Source organism: Camelina sativa, chromosome 11, assembly GCF_000633955.1.
Source record: "Camelina sativa cultivar DH55 chromosome 11, Cs, whole genome shotgun sequence".
Taxonomy (NCBI): Eukaryota; Viridiplantae; Streptophyta; class Magnoliopsida; order Brassicales; family Brassicaceae; genus Camelina; species Camelina sativa.
Window position 1 is genome coordinate 34,233,392 of NC_025695.1, and position 12,347 is coordinate 34,245,738.

At 34.0% G+C, this 12,347-nt stretch overlaps 3 protein-coding genes and 1 non-coding gene across 4 annotated transcripts; 2 read left to right on the forward strand and 2 right to left on the reverse strand.

Annotated features, from left to right (window-relative positions):
- LOC104725110 lies at nucleotides 343-2,198 on the reverse strand. Its single transcript, XM_010443716.1, has 5 exons — nucleotides 2,003-2,198; nucleotides 1,245-1,359; nucleotides 1,065-1,154; nucleotides 868-966; nucleotides 343-666 (listed from the first exon to the last, which is right to left on the reverse strand). The coding sequence occupies exons 1-5, from the start codon at nucleotides 2,068-2,070 to the stop codon at nucleotides 565-567; spliced, it is 474 nt and encodes a 157-aa protein (XP_010442018.1). The 5' UTR covers nucleotides 2,071-2,198; the 3' UTR covers nucleotides 343-564.
- TRNAA-AGC lies at nucleotides 3,868-3,940 on the forward strand. Its single transcript has one exon. It is a non-coding gene; the product is annotated as a tRNA-Ala (tRNA).
- Nucleotides 4,186-5,942, forward strand: LOC104725111 (1-aminocyclopropane-1-carboxylate oxidase homolog 10). The gene is made up of 3 exons (XM_010443717.2): nucleotides 4,186-4,799; nucleotides 5,116-5,437; nucleotides 5,517-5,942. Exons 1-3 carry the CDS (start codon nucleotides 4,279-4,281, stop codon nucleotides 5,766-5,768), a joined length of 1,095 nt encoding a protein of 364 aa, XP_010442019.1. The 5' UTR covers nucleotides 4,186-4,278; the 3' UTR covers nucleotides 5,769-5,942.
- LOC104725113 (electron transfer flavoprotein subunit beta, mitochondrial) lies at nucleotides 6,403-8,140 on the reverse strand. Its single transcript, XM_010443718.1, has 5 exons — nucleotides 7,987-8,140; nucleotides 7,622-7,906; nucleotides 7,283-7,363; nucleotides 7,089-7,183; nucleotides 6,403-6,840 (listed from the first exon to the last, which is right to left on the reverse strand). The coding sequence occupies exons 1-5, from the start codon at nucleotides 8,053-8,055 to the stop codon at nucleotides 6,615-6,617; spliced, it is 756 nt and encodes a 251-aa protein (XP_010442020.1). The 5' UTR covers nucleotides 8,056-8,140; the 3' UTR covers nucleotides 6,403-6,614.

Sequence of the window (12,347 nt, forward strand, 5' to 3'; positions counted from 1 at the left end):
TTGACCCACAAAACCGCAATAACAAAAGAACTAAGATGAGGACCCGGGACCATTGGGTTGATACTTTCAAGACATTTTTTTTGTTTTTCTTCTATTTGAAATGGGTTTTCAATTTATGTGTTTTCTGTTCATTGTAGCTTGTGTGGTGCACTATGAACTTATCTAAGCTTATGCAATGCAAGATAGCTCTTATATACCAGTTAGAGTGGATGGAAACCACTAATTTGTTTCCTTTAAAACTCTCTAGATCTGAAGGTTCCTTTCATCGATCAGATTTGTCCCTTCGATTTTGAAAGTTCTCCTAATCTGAAAGTTTCTTTTCATCGATCAAGTCGCTAAATCGGTGTTCAACATTTGCATCATGCATGGTTCAAATTTCAACAAATCAAAACTTCAAAATTCCCAATATCAAATCAAAGTAAAAGATGAAGTATATCATAGCTATCCTAAGAATCCTAAAAGAGAAAGAAAACCAAAGTTCTAAGAAACGATTTCATCGGGGAAAAAAAGGAAAAGTCAAAGGTATTGCTCATGGCAACAACCAGAAGAAAAATAATATTGATACTAAGCAGCTTTCGGCTTAGGTGTCCTCTTCTTCAAAATCCTCTTCGGTGTCGAGTTCTTCATTCCAATAAAGAAGAGCAATGCTCCAAAGAGTGCAACGCTCTGCAATAACACAAGGAATGATATTTTAGTCAAGATATTGTCCATTGTAATAAATGGGATGATCTTGGCTTTATAAGACTAACATGTTTAAGGTGTTAAGCTACATTCTTTTTGATTCAACAGATAGAGACTTGCACCCTAATGCAAACACAGACCCAGTTTCTAGAGATTACGATAATTAAACAGAAGTTCTGAACAAACCTGCAAGAACTCAGTCAACAGAAGGGAGAAATGACGTTCCTGAGGTCCATAGTTGTAGAAATCATACAGGATGGGACTGACAACCACCAGGTAGAAAGCCTAAAACAAACAGATAGATGAGATCTTAAAGTCAGATAATGAGTAAAGCCTTGGAATCCCTTATTTGTAAACATGTGATGAACAAGAAGAAGCCTAACCAGAAGATAAGCACCAACGATGTTTCCGATAACAAAGAGTAAGCCTCCGGCTCCTTTCAAGGCAATAATAGTAACAACGACTTGTCTCACCTTCAGAAAAAAAACATCCTCTAGGTCATGAAAAGACATATAGACAGTGACCGCATGACAGAAGAACATCATAACGACTAGATCCTTTACCTCTATCTTGGGCAAAGCTACCCCTAATCTAGAAGATAGATGTCCCTTAGCCAGATTAAGCTTTGGAGTCAATTCTTTAGCTGCAGGACCACCATCAACTCCGAAGTCATTGAACCTATAAAACCCCCCCAAATAAGCATAGTTAAAATTTAGTACTATGGTCAAAAGAGGTAGATGATATTTTGAGTAGCTTCTTCTAAAAACAAACTTAAATTAAAGTTACAATCGTGTTCCATTTATAGCTAATGATGCTTCTCTCTAGATCCTTATACACTGAAATAACCTAACCGACACAGCATCTGGAAGATGAGCAGCAATCACATTGGATTGTGGAGACCTCTCTATAAACGAATCCAACTCATTCATGCCGAATTAAGAGATAACAGTTCTATGTGACCTAATGCAGATCAAGAATGACCAAACTAATACAATTAATATTCAAACTTTGATTAATAATATGCAGTATCTAGAGATCACGAAAAAAAAAACATAAAATACAAAGTCTGCGATATTATAGTAAGAGATCCAGATCTGAACAAGTATCCAAAAATCAAAAGTTGATTAGATTCATTAACCTGAGAATTCGATTTCACAAAACCCTAGATTACAAAGAAAGAGTCTACACAGGTTCTCAATTCCTAGATTAGATCTAGCAGGAAGCAATTTCATAGTAGGAAAAAAATCAAAGCAAAGAACCCAAATGACATAATCAAGGAACACGATAAACAGATAGAGAAGGAGGACGAGAGAGAGCTCACATTTGCCAAGCGGAGAGGATGAAAAGAGAAGCGAAGAGAACTCTTCCAAGGAAAGAGAAGAAACCCATCTCTCTGATTTTGCTCGCGAGATTTGTCTGACGGAGACAGAGAGAGTCTTCTTGTTCGGCTGAGGAGGAGGAGGAGGACGAGGACGAGAGAGTTCGGTTCTTCTGGTTTTGGATTATTTATTTTTAACGTTTATTTATTATTATAACTAAATCAACAAAACATTATGGAACTTTTTTTTTTTTTTTTAACTCCCAACGAAAAACTGTACTCCACGATCTATTTATTCGAGGCGTCTCTCCAGTTTTTAACTTGGAAACTATATAGGTTTATTATTTTATTTCTTTTCGTAAAAATTACTTTTATTTTATTTGTAGAGTCTTCAGTTTTACATTTATTCAATACCGCCTTATTTGTAGAGTCTTCAGTTTACTTTTTTTTTTCTTCAGCTTACATAAGGGATAAAGACTATATAAATACTTTTGACAAAGACTATTGTTTATATAAGAAAAAAAAAGCGTACAATTTCAAAATTTTCGAGTTTATATATCTGATTTACTGGAATCAAGAAGTAATTATTTGGATTTAGATTTGTAAAATGTAGATAAAAAAAATTAAATTGATAACAAAAGTTAGAGAAAATAATTTTAAATCATAAAGTATTACATTAAATTATGTACTGAGTATATATATATATATATACATGTGTCAAGTATAATTAAAAGTTATGTAGTATATGTCAATTGTAAATGGAGAATATATGATCTATATCAAATTACAAGAATAATAAAAAAAAAATCATACCAAATCACTCGGTTTGGTAAAAAATAATAATCAAATTTTGGTTTAGTTCTGAATATATTTTTTAAGCGCTTTATAAAATACCTTATATATTAATAGAGAAATATTTTGTACAAAAAACTGACATGTCATTGCGAGAGAGTTTCATACACTTTTTTTAAATTTGTCTTCATTAATTAATATTAATTATAATTCATGTCATTGTATATTGAGAATTTGTTAAAAATACTATTTTTGATATACCCATTTTCAAAAATACCTTTTTTGTTATTTTCATTTATGCCTTCCTTTAAATTTTAATGTCCATTTTATCCTTACATAAAAATATTTTAATCAATAAAATAAAAAAGAAAAATTTTACCGCCAAAAAAATTTGAAAAAATATTTCTGCCAAAAAAATTTTGACAAAAAAAAATCCCCCAATAATTTTCCCGCCAAAAAAAATTTACATTTTTGTATGCATCTTTGTTGTTAACTGGGGCTAATTATATATTGTTAAATACTTATAACTTTACTAAATTTTTTTCTGTAAATAATAATGTGAAACATAAAAAATATGAATTTGATTTCTAAAAACACAAAAAGTCATATGCCCTAAATGGTTACATTTTATCAAAACTTTCTCCATCATGTTTATATATTTTAGAGGTAAAACATATCTTTTACATAAAATAAACATAAATTTGCATTTAAAAAAAGTTTAGTTACATTTTTAATTTTAGATCATAAATTAATAATTTTATTCATAATAATTTTATTTAAATTAATTTATTTAGTGCGGATTGTTACCTAGTTAGATTATATCCCAAATTAGAAACATATTAATCTGTTAAGGAAATATCTAATTTGTTTTGAACAAAAAAAAAAACAGCTTCTTGCCTTCTTCATTGTTTTTATGGTCAAACACTTCATTCAATAATTTAAGATCATACGCTACAATTGTTGGTACTTCGTGTACAAGTTGTACAGTACAACCAGGCAGTATTGAATAAGAAACATAAACTTGATCTACTTTAATTATCTGTATATATCGTTTATTCTTTAGATAGTTGTCAAATGGGGATGTAGCTCAGATGGTAGAGCGCTCGCTTAGCATGCGAGAGGTACGGGGATCGATACCCCGCATCTCCAATTTTATGTGATTTGCCTTTGTTTTTTTTTACAAAGATTTAATATTTCAAACTGTCGGAATCTCCAAAGTCCCAAACGTCATTTTGATCCTTTGAATTCTTTGCACAATTACACAACACGTCTCTAACAATCTCAATTCACCAGTCAACAAATTACACAACACGTCTCTAACAATCTCAATTCAACTTTCACCAAAAAAAACAATCTCAATTCACCAGTCAACAAACAAAGACTTAAAGACACCACACACTTCAACACTTATCTTTTACTCCTGTGTTCTGTCTTAAATCATTGAATCTTCCTATCGACAAAAAATAAAATAAAAAGAAAAAAGAGACATGGCAGACAAAACCGATCGTATGAACGATCTCACGACTTTTATCTCGACGAACACCGGAGTTAAAGGACTCGTCGATGCCGAAATAACCGAAGTTCCTCGAATCTTCCATGTCCCTTCTTCAACCTTATCAAACAACAGAGCTTCAAATATCTCCGACTTAAACCTCACCGTCCCAATCATCGACCTCGGAGAAATCACTAATGATATTGATGTCACATCCTCGAGGAACAACGTCGTTTTGAAGATCAAAGACGCAGCTGAGAATTGGGGATTTTTTCAAGTGATCAATCATGGTGTTCCTTTAACTTTTCTTGAAGAGATGAAACAAGGAGTTCGAAAGTTCCACGAAGAAGATCCAGAAGTGAAGAAACAATACATGTCTAGCGATTTAAACAAGAGATTTCTTTATAACAATAATTTCGATCTCTATCATTCTTCTCCTATGAATTGGAGAGACTCTTTCACTTGTTACATTGCTCCAGATCCTCCAAATCCAGAGGATATTCCAGTAGCGTGCAGGTAACTTTTATAGTGATTAATAGTATATTTGTTGTGATTAATTATTCTATTTCTTACCATCCACAAAACAAAATTTAAAAGTACACAATCTGATATTACCTTCGTTTAGGTTCGATGTATTTCGTTTACTTGGTAATTAATTGGTTCACTTTGATTCGGATACACTAAAATAGTTTTTAGCATTTGGTGATTATTTTGCATAAATAATAAATTTACGTACTTCAAATGATTCCACTATTTTAGTATCCCACTAATTTTGAGTAAGAGTATATAACGAAAATAATTTTTTTTAATTCTTAATATATGATGATTTTAGGGGTGCTGTGATCGAATACACGAAGCATGTAATGGAATTGGGAGATTTGATCTTCCAACTTCTATCAGAAGCTTTAGGTTTAGACTCTGAGATACTGAAGAGGATGGATTGTCTTAAGGGTTTGTTCATGGTTTGCCATTACTATCCACCTTGCCCTCAGCCAGACCTAACTTTGGGGATAAGTAAACACACCGATAACTCTTTCTTCACGCTTCTTCTTCAAGACCAAATCGGTGGTCTTCAAGTTCTCCATCAAGATTATTGGGTTGATGTCCCTCCTGTTCCTGGAGCTCTTGTCGTCAACATTGGTGATTTCATGCAGGCAAGTCCAGTTGTTGCATTCTTTTAACTAACAAAAAAAACAGTCTTTCCATATATATTTGAGACATTCTGTTTTGCAGCTGATAACGAACGACAAGTTCTTGAGTGTGGAGCATAGGGTACGAGCGAATAGAGATGGACCGCGGATTTCCATCGCTTGCTTCTTTAGCTCAAGTCTGTCTCCAAATTCTACGGTTTATGGACCGATAAGAGAGCTCCTGTCTGATGAAAACCCTGCAAAGTACAAAGATATCACCATACCAGAGTACACTACAGGATACCTTGCAAACATCTTTGATGGAAAGTCATATTTGTCTAATTTCAGGATATGAGAAAAGTCTTGTCCGACTTAGTGAATGATTGCTATTTGTGTTCTTTTGCATATGTTAAGCTACTTTATATGTTCTCGCTCTGGAGTTCTGGAACCACTGTATGTACCAATAAGAAAAAAATGTAATACACACAAGACGCTTTAAGTAACTTACTACCGGATATTTCGACGTCCACTTCATGTCTATAAAAGTGATAAGGAGCTTCGTTTTTGAACTATGAGCTATAAGACCACTCCAATGCAAATAAAGTATTAGTTAAAATTTGATGTTTCCAATGGTAGAAACCTATATGGGTTTCTGTAGAAGCTTAAGACACGTGAATTATACAACAAAAGCAAGAATCAATCACATTAAATAGATGTTGTGATCATGGGAGATGGAGATTAATCGTGGGGATTTGATTCCAGGGGGATGAATGTGGACATGAGTTTGTTGATCAATTTTGCACTTGTAAGAGATCTAGAGAAACAAAATCTCCAAGAAATAAGTCACATTTGGTCCTTGATGAAGTCTACATAAGGAAATGTTCTTTAAGGTGATTATTTCTTACGAGAGAGGTGGTTATATGGTCAAGAGAGCGGCTTCACTTTATCACGACACTTCCACATCGTATAACCATGGCGGACCTTTGATATGATGACTTCATCAGAAGCACGGCTTAAGAAAAAAGATAATAAGATATGTGTGTACTTATACATCCAAGGTACCTTACTGAAGAAAACGATTCACATTTGATTTATTTATTTACTTCCACTTCATGCCTTCACAAAGCAATGATGTGGCTAAGAAGAAAGATGATCAGGTCTATTAGCAGGTTGGGATAAAGACATATAGAAGGTTCTTCTTTCAAACTACATGAGCTTCATTTCTGAGCTTGTCAATCAACTCATCCACTGAAGAAACCATAACCCCAGATTTCCTCTGTGGAGGCTCCGTGACTTGCAAGATCTCTATGTCAGATTTAACGTCAACTTTCAGATCTTGCACCGTCATTTTCTTTATAGGCTTTGATTTCGCCTTCATTATGTTAGGAAGTGATGCATATCTTGGTTGGTTCAGCCTCAAATCAGTTCTGCATTGTAACATCAAAAGCTGTTATAAACAAAACGAGGTTGTTGCACCTTTCCACTAAAGCTATATGCTACTTTGCTTGACAATTTGTGAGACCACACAACGAATTCCACAAAGAATGCAGTTAACAGAATGATGAACCGATCCATTAACTGAAACATACACAGGTTAGTTGATGCATGATACATATAAACCTCAACTCGAGAGAGATCATGGCGTCACACAATCATGTAAGAATCTAGAACTTACGTTATCACAGCAGGTAAGTCAACACAAAGAGTTTCAAGACCTCCATCTACTTCTCTATCCACAGTTGCAACATGCTTATCCTTATCCAACACAACCTACTAAACAACAACGAGTAGAGCATACAATAAACAAACAAATCTTATAAAAGATAACATATGATCAGAAAGCTTTCAAAGGAACTACCCCCACTTTACCTTCGATGCAAAGGTTGCTTGTGGCCAACCAAGCAAAGCTGCAACCATTTGTCCTGTTTGATTACAGTCATCATCTATCGCCTGCACGAAAACAAAAAAAAACGTTTACAATAGCAATACACTTTACATCGAACTTCATCCAAACATAAAGCAGATCCAACATCTTTGAAAGCTATTACAAAGATCAGTGTTCATCATCTTAACCAATCCACGACTCACTGAATATGTTATAAACATAAAATGATGAGTCAAATACTAATCTTTTGCCTTCTAAACCCTGAAAAATCTCAACTTTAGCCAAAGTTCAAAACTTGTCAATCAAATCAGAGGCAAACGAACCTGTTTCCCTAGAAAAATCAGTCCAGGATTCTCAAATTCAGCAAGACTCTTCAAGATCTTAGCAATCGTCAAAGGAAGGAAACTGGAATTGGTCTCGACATGGATTCCACGATCCGCACCCATAGCTAAACCGGTACGAAGCGTGTCCACGCACTGTGAAGGTCCAATACTCACTGCAACAACCTCTTTGGCAAAACCCGCTTCTTTGATTCGAAGCGCTTCCTCAAGCGCGATCTCACAGAACGGATTCATCGACATCTTCACATTTTGAGTATCTACACCAGTCTGATTTCAACGATAAAGGAATCAACTTTAGCGGTGCTTCAACGATTACGGAGAGATCTAGAGATGGGTTTTCTGTGTACCTTATCGGGTTTGACACGGATCTTGACGGCGTAGTCGACGACACGCTTAACGGCGACGAGGATCTTCATTGCCCGGTAACAGCAAAAACAAAAAAGAAAAAAAAGGGAGCAGAAGCAAATTTTAATTTCTGGATCAAAGGATTATTCGGGTTTCTTATTTGGTTATATCCGGTTTACAGTTTTTCTGTTTTAGATTTTTGGTTCCCTTCCTTGGAAAGATTAGGCCGCCGGAAATAAATAATAATGGGGTATTATTTTTTATTTTAACAGCTTTCTTTGTATGATGAAGAAATGTAATCTTTAGGGCATCATGGTAGAACTTTTTTTTGTGTTCTTAGATTAAATATATAGTGAAAATAATGTTAGATCAGTTGTTAAGATTATAGGTAAAAAAAATGGGAGAACTAATTATGGTGTTCTTAGAATAAAGATATAGTAAAATAATATTCATAAACATTTTACAAATTATAAAAAATTATAAAATAACATTTAAATTGCTTACTTATATAAAAGCAATTGTATACTTATAAATTAATATAATATTCATAAACATTTTACAAATTATAAAAACTTATAAAATAACATTTAAATTGCTTACTTATATAAAAGCAATTGTATACTTATAAATTAATATAATATTCTTAAACATATTACAATTATAAAAACTTATAAATTAACATTTAAATTGCATACTTATATAAAAGCAATTATATACTTATAAATTAATATAATATTCTTAAATATATTACAATTATAAAAACTTATAAATTAACATTTAAATTGCATACTTATATAAATGAAATATTTTCTTTTTTTCCAAAAAATCTCGTCCAATCACATGAAGCCACGTTAAATAAGAACTGGGCTTAAATCAGTTCTACATAAAGAACTAAAAAAAGTGTTCTAAGCCACTATTCATTATTTTTATAATTTTTTTGGGCTTAGAACACCCTTAGTGTTCTCCCATTAATGATGGCCTTATGGAGGAAATTTACAATACATGATGGTACAAGATCATGAAAAATATATTGTGCACAATTATTTATAAAAGCTTTTGCTAAACAATCTACTTTTTTGTTATTGTTCCTACCTATCCATTGAATTGTGGCTTGTTGAAATTTTTGCTTTCAGTATTGGATTTCCTGTACCCACTTATGCACTCTGAAGTTTTTTGTTACACTATTGGCTAGTTTTGCCACCATCTCATTATTTCCTTCAAAAATAACATGTTGATATCCTTTAATCCACATTTATTGCATAGCTGTTGTCAAACTCTGAAATTCTGCTTCCAATACTTTTTGAACATTGGTTTGTCTACTTTGTCCTGCTGTCAAGTAAAATCCTCTGTCATCACACGCAATCCAGGTTGATTGTCCATTATTTCCATCCTGAATGAATTTACAGTCATAGTTGCATTTGACATAACTGCTTGCAGGTCGAGCCCAATGTGATCCCCTAGATGATCTTCTTTGATCAGTTGCCTCTCTCTGTTTTTTAATCAACACCTCTGCCCAAATATCAATCTATTCTCTAGCTTCATCTGCAGCCAAACTCATATATTTTTGTCATTTATAGGCTTTATTTTGAAAGATAAAGAGGTTTCTGATTTTCCATATTCTCCATAGCATCCACAAGGGTATGTGTCGCTCAAATAATGTAAGTGACTGATCACTATAACAATCAAAAATTTCTTGAAATTTTGTCTCAAGCGTATTAATCGGAGAGTACAGAATCTGGTTTAGGTATCCGTTTCGCCGCCATATTTCTTGTGCATATCTACATTCAAAGAATAGATGTTCTGGTGTTTCTGCATCTTGTTGACATCTTTGACATAGAGATGAGGTTGTGATTCGCCGGTGCATAAGTGCTGATCCAGTTGGTAATGTTTTTGAGATTATTTTCCACAAGGAAATGTTAGATTTTCAGGGCTGTGTGGATCTTCCAAATAGTATTCTTTAAGGTTTGAGAACTGGAATTTCCCGCACTCTGTTACAAATGTGTTGACTTATTGTGCAAAGAATGAAGTTTGTTTTCCACATCCGTCAAATGGGAAGTATTATTTGGTTGACTTTGGATATCCCACAAGGACAGGGTATCTTGGCCCGCATCGTAGTGTTAGATATCACCTTGATCAGTTTACTAGAGGAGGACCACCACAAAACACGCGGGAGTTGTTTAACAGGAAACATTCAGGACTACGATCAGTGATTGAGAGGACTTTGGAGTTTGGAAAGCAAAATGGAGAATCTTAGAATCGTAAGCATCCTAAGTATGGTTTGACTAAGTGGATCAAGATTGTGACAGCAACCATGGCACTACACAACTTCATACGTGAATCACATCGAGAGGATAATGATTTTATACGTTGGCAAAGAACAGAACAATATCATATTCATGGCAATGAAGATAGTGATGATGAAGATGATGATGATGATGATGATGATGATGATGATGATGATGATGATGATGATGATCATGGTGGATATACTCCATATGAACCTACTGGAGATAGAGCAATGGAAGGGTTGCGTGATACTATCACCGGTCAGATTGTTAGAGGACGTCAATTGCCTTCTTAAAATATTTTAGTGTGAAACTTTAATTATTTATGAGAATAATACTTATGTAATTAATGGTATTAGAATTAATTAATTACAACTTATTTCCTTAATTTATCTTCTTAATTAATTTAAATTTACACAATTTAAATATTTCACCAATACACATATTTATTATACATTAAAAAGGTAAAAAACTTTTAAAAAAAAATAAAGAAATAATATTTTGCGACAGCTAAACGAACGACATTGCGACAGTCGCTGATTTAGCGACAAAATTTAGCGACAGGAAAATGAATAATATAGCGACAGATTTCAGCGACAGTCGCTGATTTAGCGACAAGATTTAGAGACAAGAAAACGAACAACAAATAGTGTCGCTGGTCGCTGTCACTGAACCCAGCGACACACAAACGAACAGGGCCGACGACACGCTTAACGGCGATGAGGATCTTCATTGCCTGGTAACAGCAAAAAAAGAGCACAAGCAAATTTTAATTTCTGGATCGAAGGATTATTCGGGTTTCTTATTTGGTTATATCCGGTTTATAGTATTTCTGTTTTAGATTTTTGGTTCCCTTCTTTGAAAAGGCAAGATTAGGCCGCCGGAAATAAATAATGATAGGGTATTCTTTTTTATTTGAACAGCTTTCTTTCATTCAGTTATGATGAAGAAATGTAATATTTATGGAGGAAATTTACAATACATGATGGTACAAATCATGAAAAACATATTGTTCACAATTATTTATAAAAGCTTTTGCTAAACAATCTGCTTTTTTGTTATTGTTCCTACCTGTCCATTGGATTGTGGCTTGTTGAAATTTTTGCTTCCAGTATTGGATTTCCGGTACCCAGTTATGCACTATGAAGTTTTTTGTTACACCATTGGCTAGTTTTGCCACCATCTCATTATTTCCTTCAAAAATAACATGTTGATATCCTTTAATCCACATTTGTTGCATAGCTGTTGTCAAACCTTGAAATTCTGCTTCCAATACTGTTTGAACATTGGTTTGTCTACTTTGTCCTGCTGTCAAGTTAAATCCTCTGTCATCACGCGCAATCCAGGTTGATTGTCCATTATTTCCATCCTGAATGAATTTACAGTCATAGTTGCATTTGACATAACTGCTTGCAGGTTGAGCCCAATGTGATCCCCTAGATGATCTTCTTTGATCAGTTTCCTCTCTCTGTTTTTTAATCAACACCTCTGCCCAAATATCAATCCATTCTATAGCTTCATCTGCAGCCAAACTCATATCTTTTTGCCATTTATAGGCTTTATTTTGAAAGATAAGGAGGTTTCTGATTTTCCATATTCTCCATAGCATCCACAAGGGTATGTGTCGCTCAAATAATGTAAGTGACTGATCATTATAACAATCAAAAATTTCTTGAAATTTCGTCTCAAGCGTATTAATCGGAGAGCACATAATCTGGTTTAGGTATCCGTTTCGCCGCCATATTTCTTGTGCATATCTACATTCAAAGAATAGATGTTCTGGTGTTTCTGCATCTTGTTGACATCTTTGACATAGAGATGAGGTTGTGATTCGCCGGTGCATAAGTGCTGATCCAGTTGGTAATGTTTTTGAGATTATTTTCCGAAGGAAATGTTAGATTTTCAGGGCTGTGTGGATCTTCCAAATAGCATTCTTTAAGGTTTGAGAACCTGGAATTTCCCGCACTCTGTTATTTCCATTAGGGAGGTTGCAAGCTAACCAATAACCTGACTTCACTGTATAGAATCCAAAATCATTAGAATACCACCCCAATAGATCTGAACAGTCTGTTGGACTC

Excerpts from the sequence above, each read along its gene's own strand:
- LOC104725110 (XM_010443716.1), bottom strand. The coding sequence starts at position 2,070 with ATGGGTTTCTTCTCTTTCCTTGGAAGAGTTCTCTTCGCTTCTCTTTTC. Across the intron at positions 1,155-1,244 it reads TAGCTTTGCCCAAGATAGAG|GTGAGACAAGTCGTTGTTAC; the intron begins GTAAAGGATCTA and ends TTTTTTCTGAAG. Across the intron at positions 667-867 it reads TGTTGACTGAGTTCTTGCAG|AGCGTTGCACTCTTTGGAGC; the intron begins GTTTGTTCAGAA and ends GTGTTATTGCAG.
- LOC104725111 (XM_010443717.2), top strand. The coding sequence starts at position 4,279 with ATGGCAGACAAAACCGATCGTATGAACGATCTCACGACTTTTATCTCG. Across the intron at positions 4,800-5,115 it reads GATATTCCAGTAGCGTGCAG|GGGTGCTGTGATCGAATACA; the intron begins GTAACTTTTATA and ends TGATGATTTTAG. Across the intron at positions 5,438-5,516 it reads ACATTGGTGATTTCATGCAG|CTGATAACGAACGACAAGTT; the intron begins GCAAGTCCAGTT and ends TCTGTTTTGCAG.
- LOC104725113 (XM_010443718.1), bottom strand. The coding sequence starts at position 8,055 with ATGAAGATCCTCGTCGCCGTTAAGCGTGTCGTCGACTACGCCGTCAAG. Across the intron at positions 7,907-7,986 it reads TCCGTGTCAAACCCGATAAG|ACTGGTGTAGATACTCAAAA; the intron begins GTACACAGAAAA and ends CGTTGAAATCAG. Across the intron at positions 6,841-7,088 it reads GACTTACCTGCTGTGATAAC|AACTGATTTGAGGCTGAACC; the intron begins GTAAGTTCTAGA and ends GTTACAATGCAG.